This window comes from Gnatocerus cornutus, chromosome 8 (genome assembly GCF_029298725.1).
Source record: "Gnatocerus cornutus isolate USDA-ARS CGAHR chromosome 8, icGnaCorn1.1, whole genome shotgun sequence".
In the NCBI taxonomy this organism is placed as follows: Eukaryota; Metazoa; Arthropoda; class Insecta; order Coleoptera; family Tenebrionidae; genus Gnatocerus; species Gnatocerus cornutus.
The window spans coordinates 13,032,224-13,049,939 of NC_142240.1; the positions used below are offsets into that span (position 1 = coordinate 13,032,224).

At 34.9% G+C, this 17,716-nt stretch overlaps 2 protein-coding genes across 14 annotated transcripts; both read right to left on the reverse strand.

Annotated features, from left to right (window-relative positions):
* Positions 1 to 102: 102 nt before the first annotated feature.
* Positions 103 to 1,656, reverse strand: LOC148169972 (uncharacterized). 3 transcript variants are annotated; one of them, XM_088042622.1, is made up of 4 exons: positions 1,025 to 1,656; positions 700 to 963; positions 253 to 609; positions 103 to 172 (listed from the first exon to the last, which is right to left on the reverse strand). In XM_088042622.1, the coding sequence occupies exons 1-4, from the start codon at positions 1,401 to 1,403 to the stop codon at positions 162 to 164; spliced, it is 1,011 nt and encodes a 336-aa protein (XP_087898748.1). In that variant the 5' UTR covers positions 1,404 to 1,656; the 3' UTR covers positions 103 to 161. The 3 variants fall into 3 exon arrangements, with proteins under 3 accessions (XP_087898748.1, XP_087898747.1, XP_087898749.1); XM_088042621.1 differs by having other exon boundaries at positions 113 to 609; XM_088042623.1 differs by lacking the exon at positions 700 to 963 and having other exon boundaries at positions 114 to 609.
* On the reverse strand, positions 1,636 to 7,115 carry wupA (troponin wings up A). 11 transcript variants are annotated; one of them, XM_088042626.1, is made up of 9 exons: positions 7,016 to 7,114; positions 6,704 to 6,736; positions 6,006 to 6,023; positions 5,772 to 5,900; positions 5,597 to 5,720; positions 4,563 to 4,663; positions 2,811 to 2,854; positions 2,621 to 2,762; positions 1,636 to 1,856 (listed from the first exon to the last, which is right to left on the reverse strand). In XM_088042626.1, the coding sequence occupies exons 2-9, from the start codon at positions 6,716 to 6,718 to the stop codon at positions 1,794 to 1,796; spliced, it is 636 nt and encodes a 211-aa protein (XP_087898752.1). In that variant the 5' UTR covers positions 6,719 to 6,736; positions 7,016 to 7,114; the 3' UTR covers positions 1,636 to 1,793. The 11 variants fall into 11 exon arrangements, with proteins under 11 accessions (XP_087898752.1, XP_087898753.1, XP_087898751.1 ...); XM_088042627.1 differs by lacking the exon at positions 4,563 to 4,663 and adding an exon at positions 5,382 to 5,482; XM_088042625.1 differs by lacking the exon at positions 4,563 to 4,663 and adding an exon at positions 4,981 to 5,081 and having other exon boundaries at positions 7,016 to 7,113.
* Between the last annotated feature and the right edge of the window lie 10,601 nt (positions 7,116 to 17,716).

Sequence of the window (17,716 nt, forward strand, 5' to 3'; positions counted from 1 at the left end):
ATGGGTTCGTGTACCCATTGAATTTGAACTGCTTCCGCCAAGAAAACAACAGGAAAAGTCTTAAAAATACTGTATTCAAACCTAATCTACAAAAGAACCAAAATCAATACTTGAAAGAATAAATTGGAACAGTCACTCTGTGGCAGGAAGTGGAAGCATCTTCAAGCTGCAGCTGTTAAAAAAATGTTATTTTTAGACTATGACAACAACGCATGTTTTTGGTAAGATAACGAACAATTGCGTTTTTAATACCTTCTATGACTGCAGGGGACACTGGTTCAGCTGGTGGCACCTCGAGCGCAGGTTCGGCAGCTTCAGCTGGTGGTTCAGCAGGAGCGGGCTGGGTTTCAGCTGGTGTTTCTGCCGGCGCAGGAGGCTCCGCTGCCGGTGCTTCTGTTGGTGCTTCCGTGGGTGCTGCTGCAGGTGGGGTTTCTCCTTCTGGAGCTGGTGCGGCTGCTTCTGCAGCCGGTGCAGCTCCTTCAGGAGCCGGCGCGGCTTGTTCTGTGGCTGGTGCAGCTCCCTCTGCAGCTGGAGCAGCTCCTTCTGCAACTGGGGCAGCTCCTTCAGCGGCTGGTGCAGCTTCAACTCCAGCTTCTGGGGGTACTTGACCTAAGACAACATCATTTTACTCTCTTGTATTAGCAATTTTTTACGTGATGGTCGAGTGCTTGATGACGTGAGCGATCATGAAGCACTTACCATTTTTCTTAATCTTTTCCATGAGTTCCTCAAAGCTCAATTGATGTTCTTCGGGATTAGCTGCTGTTAAATCAACAACTTTATATTTAAGCGAGTTTTTAATGTACAATACCACGCCATCGCCGCTATTCTTACGATTCTCGACTAAAGAATAATTGGGGATTGCAACAACTTCTTTGTTTTCACTGGGGGCTAACACAGTTTCAGGTAAAGCTATTATATCGTAATTTTCGTTAATAACAAGCTGTTTAAAGGTTTCAAATCCTGAAATAACCAGCAATGTGATTGTGGTAGGCGACTTCCACGCCACCGAAGCATTACGTACCGCTAGTAGGTTCTTCAGGTTTCGGAACTTCTTGACTTTCTTGGCCTTCAACAGGTGGCGCTCCTTCTGTAGGTGGTGCTCCTTCTGCTGGTGGGGCGCCTTCAGCAAGTGGTGCTTCTTCAGCAGGTGGGGCAGCATCGCCACCTTCCGCTGGTGGCGCCCCTTCGACTGGAGCAGCTGCTTCTGCTGGTGGTACAGTTTCACCGCCTTCAGGAGCTGCCCCTGCGGGTGCTCCTTCAGCCGGGGGCGCTCCTTCTGTGGGAGGCGCCCCTTCCGCCGGGGGAGCGGCTTCTCCCTCAGCTTCCCCTTCCTGAGACAGTATTAAATTGCGCGTAGTGACAGATTTTAGTCTCGGAATTTGTTTTCTGCCATTTTGCATTCAAGTTCGATGCGGTTTTGACTTTGACTTCCAGTCATATTTATTTATAAAACAATTAATAATTTATTTTACGATTTGGTCTTTCAAGGAAATAAAATAAAAAAATAAAAATAAAAAAATAATCAAAATGAAAACAGAAAACAAAATAAAAAGTAAAAAGAAACAAATAAATAACGAAAAAACAAAACAAAAAATAAACGAATAATAAGAGTCATTCACAAGACAAACACAGTCGTTTTTACATTTTTTTAATAACATAGTTTACAAATACAGGAGTGACATACGGAGGTGCGTGCAAGAAGTACACCCTCACAAAATACAACATGACGTCCGTTAGAGAAAATATATTTTGATTGAGTTATTCTAGTGAGGAAAAAGGAGTTAGGGTGTTTATGCTTCAGTTGGTTCCTGTACCTTCTTTTCTTCTCCTTTCTTTGACCAGTCGGGTTTCTTCTGCAAATTGAAAGAAACAAATTAGAATTTGATAAAACATGTAGAACGTAAAACATCAACCATTTTAGCAAGTGCTAGGTACTGAAAATCTAAGAAAAAATAAAAATCTTGGTGTGTATAGCAAAGGTGCTGCAAGAAATGTGAACCAAAAAGTAATAGCAATGCTACAGGAATGCTGTGTAGGTTACACATTTTTACCTTAACGCCAGCAGCAGATTTTGAAGCATTCTGAAAAGTTATTTCAAGCAGTTTAGCGACACGTTGAGACAGATTGAAATACACAAAATTGAGCGAGTAATTAAAGAGCGATTGCAACGAGAATTAGCAAAGCCCAATAGCTCACCTTTTACGATACTCCGATTTATAGGAAAAAAGCTTTCAAAAACAGTGCACAAAAAAATTAGTGCCATAAAAAACAGATTTGGGTATTAAAAAAGCCCTTAAGAAGAAACTGTCAAAAAACTGGCGAGAAAAAGAAAATAATTGCAGAAAGTGTATTGTGTATGTTTTATTATTAATTTAAGTGTGTTTAAAATATTGTTATGTCATCGTAAAAATGTAGACGGCTCATAAATCTACTTCTGCTTCTGCCATTCAGCCTTTTCAGATTTCTTGGGCTGCGAAAAATAAATGTATATCTAATATCGGTTGACTGAGAAGCGGTCAGAATTTAATCGTACAAATCCTGTCCACTTGTTCTTAAAATTAAGTGAATTAAATATAGACAAAAATGTTGTGGTGAAAAAAAAATAGAATGTTCTCACCTCTTTATCTTCTTCTTCCAAGGTGAATTCCTTCTTCTTAACGACTTTGAGTTGGTTCCTGAAGTTAAACTCAGCTGCCTTCTTCTGCAACTTGGCGAACTTGTTCTCGTATTTGGAAACTTTCTTTAGCGTTGGCTTAACACTGCAAACAAAGTGTGAGTTTCGTAAAGAAAAAGTCGTTTTAACTTACAATTTGCCTCTGAGGTCATTAACTTGGCTGTTGAGGTCGGCGATCTAAGAAGCCAAAAGTATTAGATACGGGTAATCAGAATAAGTGGACACACTCAATGTTGTTCTTTCAATGATAATGACTGATTTAATGACAGATGGAACAACATTGTATTCAAACAACACTTAGTATGCGGTGCAAAGTTACAAAGAGCACACACTCAAGAAGAGAAATCTCGAAGCCAAACCTTTGCGAAATCGACATTTATAAATTAGTATCTAAAGGAAAATTAGGCAAGAGTGAAAAGCTAGGCTAGATACCAAGACGACTAGACAATGGGGGGAGGTCAAATAGCAAAATGTGGGGATTCCGCCTGTAATACTATCAACAAAACAATCTACTACAAAAATTATATACACAATATACAGCCATGAGAAATATCAAAATACAAAAGTCATTTCTCAATGCAAGTGATGGGGTGAGGTAAAAGGAAACGTAACTTCGTAGAAAAACGACGATTCTGTAATAAAAACAATTACAAAAACAGAAGTTACGGTGACTCCGGAGATGGGATTCTTGATACTATATGAAATCTGGTCACACTCAGGGTTTCCGAAAGCTATAGCTAACTAAATGTTCAGACCACCACGATCGTGTTGTCCTGAACAATACCTAATATTATTTACAAGTTAAGTAAAAATAAAACCGATCCTGAAACGCCTGAAGGATTGGCAAAAAAGGATCGAGCATGGCACTTCTAGTTTCCATACTGGTAGGTTCCGATTCCTTCCTGTCACGAAATTGGTGATTTGGAACGTAAAAAATCTCACGATCAAAAACCAAAACGAGCATGAAGAGCCATGCCGTTTAAGGAAAAAAACTGCCAGGTTGTTAAAAAGCGAGCCTATTTGAAAAACAGGATCAGGTTGAAGCCTTGGTTGTTTCAGGACCAGCAAATGTTACAGATTTGTTTGAAACAAATTTGCAACATACGAGTTAAATCTGAGTATATACAAATGTATGAAATTTGTTGAATGATAGCAGCCCTGGGTGTCGTCGTCGTTAGTGGGGTTAGTTTATACTGTGGTGTTACGCAGGACGGGATCAATACGGCTTAACACTTCATGTACTTTAACTTAGCATAACGGAGGTCAAGAACTGATTTAAATTAATACCACAGGACTGACTGTGCGTTTTGACGAATTTTGAACAGTTGATCACGATCAAGTGTTGAAAATTGATCAAAACCGATGATGAGAAAAATATCGTTGTATGTAATGATGTGAAGCGTAAAACAGTGTTTGGTTGGTACCTCCCAGTCTCTCTTTCGGACTTCGCGTTCCAAATCCCACTTCTGTTCCTCGCAAATGTACATGCGGTCATAATAGTCTTTGCATATCTTCTTAAGCTGGCCTAGAATCGGAAACGGAACCAGCAGTCAGCAAAAATACACAACCGCTGAGAGCCCATGTGCATGATTCAGAACCGATCGGAATTATGCACGACGGGATAAAGGTGTGTGCTTGTGTCGAAAGGATGGTTTAGGACAGAGAGTGGAGTGGTTCGGATCGAGGAACATAATTCTCCAAGTCAACAAAGGAGAACAATAACAGTAGTCCTAAATACATAGCTCGCAAAATATTTACATTGCGCTAGAATTAGAAACCAGCCTAAAAAATTTGAAAATTTTTGAGGTTGGTGTCGCCCATAATGATGCCATTCTTCATTATTTCTAAAAAATCACAATGCCTGTGTATCGTGTATAAGTGGTACCTCAAAAGCTTTATGTCTTTCGATTACTTCCAAGTCATATTTATCCCCTTCAAGACCCGCAATTCTTTGATGATAGCTTTGACAAATAGTTTGTAGTTCAGCTAGAAGAAATAACACAGTTACCACAACAAAGGATCAGGTTTTGTGGAGCACATCTATTTTTCTCTAAATACACAGTCGACAGCACTCTAACGAGGAGTTTAGGATGACAGAAAGGATAAGCCAAGCAAAAGTGCGTCGATATAGAAAAAAAGTGTTGATATTGTGTATTTACAAAATGCAAAAAAAAAGAAAGAAATGTCTAGTAGTTTCGTCTCGGCTCCGAAAACTATTACTGTGCATAAGCTCTACTGTGTGTGAGTGTTACGATTCTCTCTACGCAGTGCAGTACAACATTTCTTCCAAGTGCCCAGTCTACCTGAAAATCTCTGAGCTCCACTTCCTTTTCAAGATCATATTTCTGATTTTCTAGTTCAGCTATACGTTTATGATAGTTCTGGCAAACTTGTTTAATAGTTCCTAGAATGTACAAGGTGTGCGGAACTTAGGAGTTAACACAAAAAGAAATGGCTGAGCCAACTAAATTGGATCTACCTTCCCTTTCAAGTCTGTATTGTGGGTGTCTACTGGTTGCGTACAAAATACATATAGCGTAGAAAAAAGGGACAGTACTTAAAATGACGTACACTGTATATACGTAAAAAAAACTCAGAGCTCACTGCATTCGTTCGTCCCGAGCAAAAAGCAAAAATCTCAACGAATTGCAGTTTAGAACATGCATATAGAGTCACAATACCATCTGTATGCAACTACTCTAACCTCGATATCTTTCATTCTAACGAGATATTCCAAATCGAATTTTCTGCCTTCCAACTCGTAGATTTTGTCATAATAAGCTCTGCAGATACTTTGTACCTCATCTAAATCAAATACACATTACGATGACGCCAACGGAAATGAACGCTACCACAGACTTCAAAAAACAGCTTGTCTTATAGTAACGTCTCAATACACTAAACACAAGAGTCGCCTACCTTCATTAGCATCGTCGACGAGTTTGGGTTTACCGCAACGCTCCTCAATGATGCGTCTTCTTTCGGCAGCTTTGCGCTCTTGTTCTTTCTTCAACTCTTCAGCGGCTTTCTTTCTCAACAGCAACTGGAAACACCACAATGTATTTCCGTACTTCAACACGCAAAAGATACTCACTCTAAGTTTCTTCTTTCTTTCAGGGGTCATGAAACCTTTCTTGGCCTTCTTGGCTTTGGAGGCCTCTTCCATGCGGGCTCGGACCTCAGCGCGTTTGCGCTCGATCTCGGCCTGCTTCTTCTTCTTTTCCTGCTCATCAAAACACAATCAGTATACTTACCCTGAGCATACAAGATAGCATTAGCTATTTTGTATACTCATGTGGTGTTCTTTCTAGAAGTTATCGCTACGTGCCTCCTCCAGTTTCTTTTTCTGTAAAAAGAACAAGAGAATTAGAATTGAGCGATCATACCGACGCCATATAAAAGAGACTTTATATGACGTCCCGTTTTAATTAGGGCCAGTGCTGGACATAAATAGTGCTCAATGCGTTATAATATAAACGCCAATGAATATTAGGAGTGCTAAGTGCTGTCTTTTCTCATTTGTGATGTGTGAAGTTATTCACAAGAGACATAAAAATTAGAAGAAAAATGAAGATTGTTTCGGGTTAGTCACATTGTTGAACAACCAGCCAACTTACTCATATTGGGGAAATCCAAAATCTACTACAATACTAAACTAGATAGAAGAAGAGAACTAGAAGGGTCTACACATCAGCTTCTACTTACTCTACTAGCTTAATAGTGTTTGAAGTTGAGTGTATTTTCATACTAAATTGTATTTTTTAAAAGTTCTCATATTTTTCAATCTGCTTTTAAGTAGATTCGTGTCTGTATCAATTGTAAAAGCTTGATCTACTCTAGGTCTAGCTGAGTAGATAAAATTAGTCTCACACTGTCGTCATGCATGATATTTACCTGTCATTTTTAAGACAGCAGTTGTTACCATAATACTGTAGATTTCCAAAAAGGAGCATGAAAAAAAAACAATAAATTAGAAACCTAATTTTAGAAAAAAATTATTTGCATGTAGATCCTCACTTACCTAACCTCATCGTCCGCCATGGTAAAGGTTTAGTTGTTCTGAAAAAACGAAATAAAATTAAAAACTCTCGAAGATTCACAGGGGTTTGGAAAGTGCGCACAATTTAGGCAAATCTATTTTTAGCCCCGGATGAAAATAACTGTGCCAGCGTCAGACATCCTAATTTGGCACCCGCCACTTCCACATTTCTCCAGTTACGCTCAAAATAGCTCAAAATCGGAAACTACAATTTCGTGTTAAAATGAAGAAAACCACTTCATCACTCATCCCTTATCACTTCACTAACACTCCCTGCTTGAGTTACGTAATGTACATACCTTTGTTAAAACGATGGAACAGTGAGCAGCCAACAAGAGTTCCCTGTGGTGACTGTTGAAAATCTTCCTTCAGGACTCCCTGGCCGCGATCGCCAGGTCCCCACCCGTTTCCCCCTTCTTGGACCATTTAGGTAGCTTCCACTACCTCGCCACCAAAATAGACTTGGAGAGATCTGATACCTCTTTCTGTCGACGCGAGAAAAAGAGTTATTCTTGTCATTGGAGAAAATTAAGTCGGCGTTTTTGGAAATGACCTACAGCTTCCTTAATTTGATCGGCGCAAAAATATACTTTATGCGGAGTGATCTTACAATTAGTAAAGAAAGAAACTAGAGCTGTAATTTCGTATTATTAGCGTTTGAAGTAATGAGATTAAGGCAAAATATTTACGTCAAAGTGCATCATTTAACGAAATCTGTACATTTCAAACTCTTTAAAAATAAATGTTTAGAAATCGCTGCCAAAATTATGAGCGATAAATATTTAAATGTTAAGTCTTGGCCTGTAATGAAAAAAAAAGAAAGTCATGCTGTAATATTACAAAAACGTGTAGCAGTTAACATTCCTGCTGTTATGCCAAAAACATTTTTAATTTTTGTTACTTCCGGTTTCAATAGGTATTTTGAGCTAAAATTACTTGAAAAAAGTCGAATTATTTTACTTTGTTAGACTACTAGAAGTATGCTATTTAAGCTTAAAGATAATCAATGGAAATTTGAAACCGTTTTACGTTAATTGACGAAAATTGTATGTGTTTTACTCTGTTTCCATTGTTCCAAGCTCCCGTTACACGTAGAATTTTGAAACCACGTAGGCAAAGGTCATGTCCATTGTTATAATAAAGCTCACATAACAGGTACAGTTTATTTGGAATTGAAATACATACAAAAATGTTTTATACACAATCGACAAATTATGAAGCTATTATTGTTTAGAGACGTCTTATAGTGTTAAAAAAACACTAGTGTTTTATTTCGTGTGTTAATAAATCTGTCCTTTTCTTTTGTGTATTATAGATCAAACAACAATCAACAATTTGTTATGGAATTATGTATAATTTTTTGTACCATTAAATTTAGTCTCAGAATTTCCTTTCTTGAGAATATTTTGTTTTAATTTGTTGCCAAAATATTGCAACAACCAGATTAGAGATTGCTCAACTATCTTGTAATCTTCCACATAAACATGTTATCTTTAATCATCCTTAAAAAATAACATACAGGATATTTTGGGTAAACTTATTTGGCAGCATAATATCAAGCAGTTGCACCTCTGCGCACTTAAAACTGTTTTTAATAAGAGTCATTAGAATCTCTAAATTTATCGCCCTATTTTTAGTTTAACAAAAGACGAAAGATTATCAGCTAACTCTTATTTCATGGAATCTAAAACTGTCCTGCTAAGGACGTTGAACATCGTTTCTGTTATTTTCAGACAATGTATTACAGCAGCAATGGTTCCTTCTTCATAGTAGGGTATTTATAAATGTTTGTTCTTTCTAATGTTAATAATTGCTAAAAGTTGTGATCATTTGCAAGAGATGGCGGCTGTCCTGAAAATATCCTGAAATAGATCCTGATATTACCATCGAAAGCTCGCGCGCAAGTGGCGCTTGAAACAACCCTAAAACCGGAAAATTCTTGAACTAAGCCTTTGTTTACTGTGGTTGAATGACCGCACATATAAACAAAAAGCACATATAAACAAATTGCAAAAATGAGAGATTCTTGTTATTTTTAGATCTAATAGGAATATCTGGAAATGTTAAGCTGCCAATAGAAAGATGAGACTGTTATAATTGGACTGACATCAAAGAACAACTGTAGGAGTAAATACGTCATTCCATTTTTATTGTAGGTAGAACTTTATTTCAACAATTGAATTATTTCCGCGAATTGCTTGCATAAATGTAAGTTCATTGAGGACTTTCAGGCATATTTACAGTGTGCAGATATCTAGAAATAGCTGACCTATATAACCTTAGAGCCGTGACTGGGCTATGACGTCATAGTCGTTGTCATGCCAACAGGTTAACGCCAGTATTTAGACATCTTTGGCTCATGCATCAGCTAAGAGAAAATCAAATTTGCAAAAAATTTTTTTTAATTAAGCATGGATGTTTGAAAACTGAAAAAAACGCAGCCAAATTCTATCTTCCGGACTAAATACTGCGGAAGAATTCCGAGATTTTCCCGTTAGTTAACATTACTTTCAAAAAAAACTTGAACAAGTTAATACTATTCTACCGAAAATCCCAATCAAATCATTTTTTGGTGTTCTTTGAACTGTTTTCTATTATTCCGTGCTGATGTTCATCCTGTGTCCTGATAAATTCTTATGTGCACAATTGGAAATGTATTCATAAAATAGGTATTTGATTCATAAAACAGTGTGCCGAAGCGAGAGAGAGGCTTTGAAAGAGAAGAACATTTCCCGCTAGGCTAGCTATTCACCCAAAAGCCAGAATGAATCCTGTGCAACGTCCTCGAACCTGCTATCCAGGGCATCGCACCCTGTTTGACCCACTTTTCCTAGTGCCCCACCACATCAATGACATCACACTGACGTCATCCCGAATGTAGGACAATTTCATTCTAAAATATCAGAGTTGCGGACCCTGCAATTAATTTACTTTGACAGGATTGATTCCAAATCCTGCAGAATCCAGATGACATCCTCATCTAAAGAAAAAACGTTATGTCATCGTTAGGTTCTAAGAAAATTTCAAGAATTAAAAATTGGAAATTTTAATTTTAGTAACCAAAGACGCTGCTGTTTGTCTGGTGGTTTAATAAGGTCACAACTATTTTTTTTAACAATTTGTTGTTAGAAGAAGGGAGGAAATAAACAAATATTGGCGCTTTAAGAGGAATAGGTTGAGGGGATGCAATGACGTCATACCGATTGGAAAGTGGGGAGAACTGCGTCAATACTTGTTGCAAAGTGTGTCAAAGTGGGGGGTAAATAGGTCAACATAGGGGTGCAAACCAGGTCTATGACCTGCAGTTCAATATACTGCCTCTCGCATCAATGTACCAATTTGTTTATAATTAATGAAACAGGATAATTAAATATGAATAAAACGGTTCCTTCTTGTCAATCTAGGCGAAACACGATATTAAAAAAGTTGCATTTCAGACAAAATTAGTAAAAAGATGCTTAACATCGCTTTGGTACATCGAAGTTCAAAGCTAAAAATAAAATAAACTTGCTGATTTACCAAGTGAATACTGAGATTTAAGTGAAATAAAGGTAAAATAAATTTAGTTGAATGTTTTCTCATAATTTGTTAGAACTATTGTGTACATTTGCCTCCTCTTCTTTAGAATTCTTTGTAGGTTGTTTTGTCACTAAACAAAAAAAATATCAACCCTAATAATGTACGGACAAATAAAGCAAATTCCGTTGAGTCGGAATATGAGGCTCCTACCCTACCTCAACACTAAAATATTGCAATCTATTTCTATTTTCAACCAGTGCTTACACCTACATACATTTTTATTTTTAGAAACAGATTACAGAAATTGTATAGAGTCATGAATTTAATAACATCCTCAATTTTAAAGGGCAGGTAAAATGCAGAACCAATTTTAGAAAAAAATTTCACGTTGAGCAAGTGTACAAATTTCGGCGTTTTATGAAGAGTAAAATTAAACAAAATAGTTAAAAAGTATCTTAGTTATGAATTATTTAAGAATTCAGTGTTTATTATACATTCAATATTTTTCCTAAAAACACCTTAACCTAAATATTTAATAAAATAATACGTATAATTTTCTATAAATTATCCCGGCACCTCCACCATTTCTGTTCTATAGCATTACAGATAATCACACACAAAAAACATATCTTGTTCAAAAATGCACGTAGTTAACTCCCTTGTTGTGGAAAAAATCTAGTATTAACCCCATCAAACCTTTAAAAAATATATATATGAAAATACCCTAATTCCGATGTCTTCTACCAAAAAGGGTTAACATTTTCATGATTCTGCATCCACAGTATTGCTGAAACATTAGGCAAAAAAGCCCATTCTAACATCCCTGCAAGTATTATGACCCTGCAGTCTGAACGACACGTGAAACTTGACAATCAATGTAATGACGTCAGAACGAAAGCAACCAATCGCTGCTAGGATCCATTCACTGGCATCAACCGTGCCTGTTACAGATTCATCTTACTTCAGTACCGCGGCACACGTTTCAGAGTTAGTTTGCAGCTTCAATGGCTCCGACACACGACCCATGCGGTCATTAAATTTTTTTTAATAATTGGCCAGTGATTGGATAGTGAATCAGTACTATTAAAATTCACCTAATTATTCTAATTAGAAACTTGACCGCTCGCCTAGACTAGAGTAAGTAAGTTTTTTTAAATATTTCGGATTTTCCCGGCGCCTCCACCATTTTTTACATAAATTTATTTTTTGCTTGTTTGAAGTTTCTGTGTTTGAAAATTTTACTGTCACGTGCGGCGTCACTTTTCCTGTGACGAAACAGATTCAGCTGGTGCGTGGGTGTTATAGAAGCACTGGGTTTTCCTCTTCTAAACTTTCACCCACGTTTCCAGTGTTGTAGGTCAGCGATTCCGCCCACGTATCTCAAATCTGTACGTCTCGTTGCTTTTATTGTAACAAACACAAAATTTACCTAATGACGTAAATGAGTGATGGCGTCATTAAAATTACCGCCACCGCTCGAATCAATATAATGAAATAAATTCAACTTTATTTGATTTTCTGTACAATAGCTCTCATAATTCGCTTTGAATGCGTTCGTTTTGATTTTAAGATGAGGTGGGCGGCTGTAATTATGATATTTCATCCAATTATTTCAAATATAGTTTCCATTTGATTTTGATATAATAAAATGGCTAAAATTTCCTTTTATCTGAATGGATGAACAATTTTAGCAGTATGCCAGGAGAAGAGATCCAGATCTGGAACAGGGATGACGTCATAGGGTAAGGCGCAAGCGCCACACCCCCCAGCTAACCTATATAATCGAGCTAAAAATAGCTTGTCCTCGATCTAATAATAGCCACAGGATTAGTCTGTATCAGAGAGAGATAGAAAAAGGAGAAGGGGTGGGAAGGAGCAATGGAAATGTAGGGATACAGAGAGCAATACCCTACATATTAGTACATGTGCGATTAAAAATTATAATACACAGATGTATTGTTCTGTTGATTCATTAAAAGTTCGGACATTTTTTTGACTTGAAAAAAAGATATAAAGCTTTAGGTGTTTGTTTATTTTGGGTGCGTTGCACAGTGGGGCGAAACTGGGTCAAAGCTCTCCCCCCACCTTAATTCTGCAAGGACTTTAACTCAATGGGTCATTCAATAACTGACGTATATTTATATGGTGTACTTATGGCTTCCTGGCTTGATTCAGTTTCAACGAAACTTTTTTTCTTTCGAGACATGCCAGTTTACTATCAATTTATAAACACATTTTCTCTATGACTATAATTGACTTGATGTAAGTACAAATCTAAGAAGGGTAGTACAAAAGACTCCATTATTTTCGATTCGAGAGTAATAATACTTTAATAACGTGTTGTTTTGTATTTATGTTTCTTTACGTGAACTAAATTGACTTATTTTTCTGCAAAAAAATTTATGTGGATGAGACGGTGCAACTAAGAACCATATTAGAAATATGTATTGTCAAATTCTATCCTAATTTACATAATGTTGCACTGAAAAAAGTGTGAGTTTGAAATTCCTACTCAAAAATTCAGCTGTCAAATGTACGAGGGTAGTTGTACATCTGTTGTGTTTGTTTATTGTCGCTTCTTTCTCGAACCAATCTTTTAAGCTTAAAATTCCGGATTAAATTTTTCGTTCAAAACTAAAGCTTTAATCTACAATAATACGTCAAATCTGATAGGAGAAAAATATTTTAAGTTTGGAGTTAAATGTACTCTGTTAAAATTTGGATTTCATGAAGGACATAATACTTGATTAAACGATGTAGTCTGATAAATATAATAAAAAAATCCTACAGGTTTAATGGACAATTGAACGAACTAAATCGACAGTTCTTAGAAGCAAATTTTAACATGCTTAAATCGCAAATTTTCAAATAGTAAGTTTTATATGCTGATTTTGGCATATTTTCAGTAGTTTTTTCCTATTCCTACTAATAAAATCCTATTCCTACTAATAAATCCTTAAAAATAATAAATCTAATTATAAAAACAATACTTCATTCAAAAGCATAATAAAAATGTTTGCAAAACTTTATTCACTTTGCTATTGACAACGCGAATTAAGAAATAAAATTAAAATTTGGCAATTTGTCGATTTAGAGTCTGAAAATGTGTTTGAAATAATAAACAACCAAAGAAAGCATCCCACAAACTGTTCTGAATAAAACTACAGTTACAATATGCAATTTAATGCCAGAAAAACTAAAATTGGTTTACGAAAAAAGTACCTACGATAAGCAATAATTTCTTTTAATCCTACGATATTAGAAAAAAATTGTGAGATATAATCAAATTTTATCCACTCAAAAACATTCGCTTCACTATTTTTTTCTAAATAAAATTCGTCTTTATTCACTTAGATATATTCACAATAGATATTAATTAAATAAGAGTGTAAAGAAGCAAATTATTCACGACAACAAATTAGTTATGTTATAGGTACTCCTAAAACTTTAGGAGTGAATAATTTGCCCTTACACTCGAGTGTAATACTAGATTTTATCCAAAGCCTCTGTTGGTTGCAACTAAGACATTAAAAGAATTGACAGAAGTGACAACATCAGTGAAAAATGTTTACCGTTTAGAAAGCTATGCCTGCGTTGTTGTCATGGAAATGTAGCATAATTTTCTTTATGGTCTCTTTAGAGTAATAGAACAGTTTATCTATCTCAAATGAGTAAATAAAGACCACTTTTGTAGTGCATTTTGGATAAATAACTATTATTTTAAGTTTTGCTTATTAAAAATGTAAGATTTTTTAATTAAAAAGTTGTGGTAAGTTTCTCCAATTTAAAGCGGGCGAATTAATTATATTTTTGCTAATAACTTAATATTTGAGTACTTATTAGTTATTAAAAAATTTTAATAACTTGTTTTAACACTCTTTAGGAGATTAATACATTTTTAATATTTTTAAGATTGTGGTTGTTATAGTTGTTTGATATGTTGAATCTGACATCTGATGTGAGTCTCGATTTGCATAATTTAGGCTATTTTGGATCCCATTCTTTAAATATGCATATTTCTGCTTCATACAACTTTTGGATTTACACAAAATCCCTAAAATTTTTCTGATGAAAATACAGATTATCAAAATGTGGCACAAATTTTTTCCTTGTGACAAACACGCTGTATACGTAGCTCAAAATAGACGCAATTACTCCTCTGTGTCATGGAGGTTATGTTGTAGTGCTGTTGTAATTTACAACCTGTACGAAAACCTGTGTTAACTAAAATTATCAACATGTGAAAATGATAAAATAACCAAATCCGTGCTTTTAATAACTCTAAACGAGGTAAAATAATTTGTGATAAAAGCAGTGTTGACTTTGACATTTAGAATGAAGACTCATAAAATTATATTTTCAAAGTTTCAAGTGTGTATGCTTTGGTCGTTTGGAATTTTTTAGATTATTTTTTCTTATATTGATCAAGATTTTGAATTCTTGCTTTTTAAAATTTCATCAAAAATATGTAAAACTTTCTCTGTTTTGTGAATTTTTGGCGATAAAAAGCTAGTTTGACTTTGTATTTTGGAGTAATTTTAGAATTATTTTAAGACAATAATTCCTCTGCTCATTTTTTCTAGAAACTACGATGCAAAAGTAAAAAATGAAAAAAATTACTGAGGCGTATAAACGTAAAATTTAATTTAATGAGAGTGATACAAAACATTGTTAAAATTTTTTCCAATAAGAAATTAAATTTTAATCTCTAAAACTAAGTCGTAGGCCTACTGCTCCGTGCGTCGGAACCATAAGCAATGTCCTACAAATCTAAAAGTTGTTTTTAAAGTAATTAATCGAACTGAAACACAAAATTGTTTTTAATAACACGTCTCAATGGTACCAAAAGCTCTAATTCAATTTAATTTGTGATGTTTTGCCTTGAAAAGCTTATCTACGCAGAAATCGGTACGCATAAATAAAATAGTTTTTAACTGATTTCCCGAAATTTCTATCAGAGGTACTAATTTGTACTATTAAAAAAACTATTAAAAAAAGTTAATATGTGTAAAATAGAGTGCGAGTCCAAAGTAAGAAAAAAGAATCTTTAAATATTGTTAAAATTGGTAAAATATTTATTGAAAATTTGTTACGATTTAAATGTTTGTTTTAAATGCTATTAATTTTGGACCAATCTCAAACTGTCATGACGACACTTCTAATTAAAAAAATATGTTGTGTATTTGTCTGTCTTTATGCAGCAAAAATATTAATCTATTACATTTTAATTTTGATTAATGTTGAGCAATTAAAGAATCCGATGTAAATTTAAAAAAAATGTGACAAATCTCACGTTTTCAAAAAGTTCTTTATATTTTTTTCCAATTTTCGGACATGAGTATCTTTTATTAAAAATAAAAAATAGCATTTATTTAATCCATCCAATAACAGTTTTTTATGAATCACTGTGATCTTTTTAAAAGTCGATTATTTTTTATAATCCATTAATTAAAATACGAACAAAAATAAATATTCTTAAGGTGGAAAAACAGATTATCCTTGGATATTTAAATATTAAAAATTGAAAACAAACTAACTTTTAAAATTTTTTTTTTGATTTCCAGGATCTTCTTGCAAAAAAACCTATAATTCATAAATTAATTCATTTCGAAATATCTCAATCAACAGTTTTTAATCCAAGTTTTCCGTTGAGTGATTAGTATTCGAGTCCTTACTTTATTTATCCATTTGAAACGCACCGTTTACAAAATCTGACATTTAACTCAACATAAAAAAGCAATTTTCCTACTAATAATAAAATTCCACTTACTTTGAACTCGAAATTCCTAATTAAAGCCTTTAGTCACCTTTATTACCATATCCCACGCTCATAAAATTAAAAACTTGTAATTCCATTGAAACCTGCGTCATTACCGTCATTTCGAAAAAGCCAAGTTAACCAGCAATCCTTTCAAGATAATCCTCGAAATTCGCATACTAAGCTATTTACACAGAATAGGCAAGAATGACGTCAAACGATGCAATGACGTCAAAACTCTGAAGCTGGAGACTTGAATGGTAGAATACGCAACGAACAAAATTGCAGCGTATTGATTTTAACGCTGCCGTGCTCAAACACAATTAAAAATTTTTAACTAGTAAAAAACCTTTTAATAAGTATAAAAAAGCATGGATGTAAAAGAAGAGGCTCGTCTGGGTTAGAAGTTGTGTTTTTAGCGAATTTCTGCCTTTGACGGGTTCGCTTCTTTGCGTCCTCGACATCCCGAGGAAAACTATAATTACTTGATATTTGTAACTGGATATTAGACACGGAAGTCGGATTTTGATGGGTTTCGCAGTAATCCTGTAAAAGTATAAGGCTAGACTGCACTTGTGTGGTATCACACAACGGATGACGAGGATCTATCTTTTTGTTCCTTCCGGTTTCCGGGAATTATTTCCAATTATCATTTCAATTATATTTGATGAATTTTCTGTACCGAAAAGTGTGGTCAAAATTCATTTCAACATGTATGAAGATTCAAGACGGACCGGCGACGACGCTTTATTGAATACAGATAAGTAACCGTAATTACAATATTGGCTTTACTTGTGGAGAGGGGGTAAGCGTCTATATAGGGGATGAAACCTGATAAAAGGCTTTAGTTGGTATCATTTATTGTGACAGAGTGGGTGCTTCAAGTGACTGTAAACTACAACGGTATTGTTAAAAATAACACAATTGTTTAAATAATTCACTCTTCTTCAGCGAGTTTGACTGCCACTTTTTTGTTTTTTTTTTTTTAAGTCACATCACATGCTTCTCACTTGCCGTTTTTAAAGCCACGTACAAACACAATTAAACAAAAAGATTTATTTATAACAAAATGACACTCACAAAACATTGCTTTTAATATAATATGGATTGCGTGTCTGCTAGTTGGGAACAAGTGTACTTTAAATAATTTACAACCATCTGTTCTTCCCCGGGATACAGCCTTATAATTATTACGAAAGAATACACTTCAACTGACCCTAATATTGATTTGTATTCAAGTTCTTACATTATTTATTAAAAAAATTGTAATGAAGAGACCGTCGTCTTGTCTTTTTATTTCCTGAAGAAATAACAATACTTGACCATCTGCCGATGTTGTGCACTCTATAATTTCTTACATTGACAACAATGAAACTTTCCTACGATACCTAATTACAGTTGTCCGCCAATAAAAAAGTGTAATTTGTGTGGGGTGGGTTTTTCCAACAACTTCGTTTCCAGAAGGACAGCAGAATCTCACTGCAGCTGCTGGACGCTGCACAAGATTAGAAATTTTGGACTCTTGTGCGTGTGACAGCGGCTATTGTGGGTATTCTTATTCTACAATCATCAAGGAGTTATGCGAGTTTTTCACCATTAATTTTTTAAGAGTTATATTCAGTGTCTGGAACAAGTTGAATCGATAGTAGAACTTTTAATATTGATAAGCAATTAGGAATTTATAACTTCGATTTATATTTTCATCTAAAATATCGAAATTTTT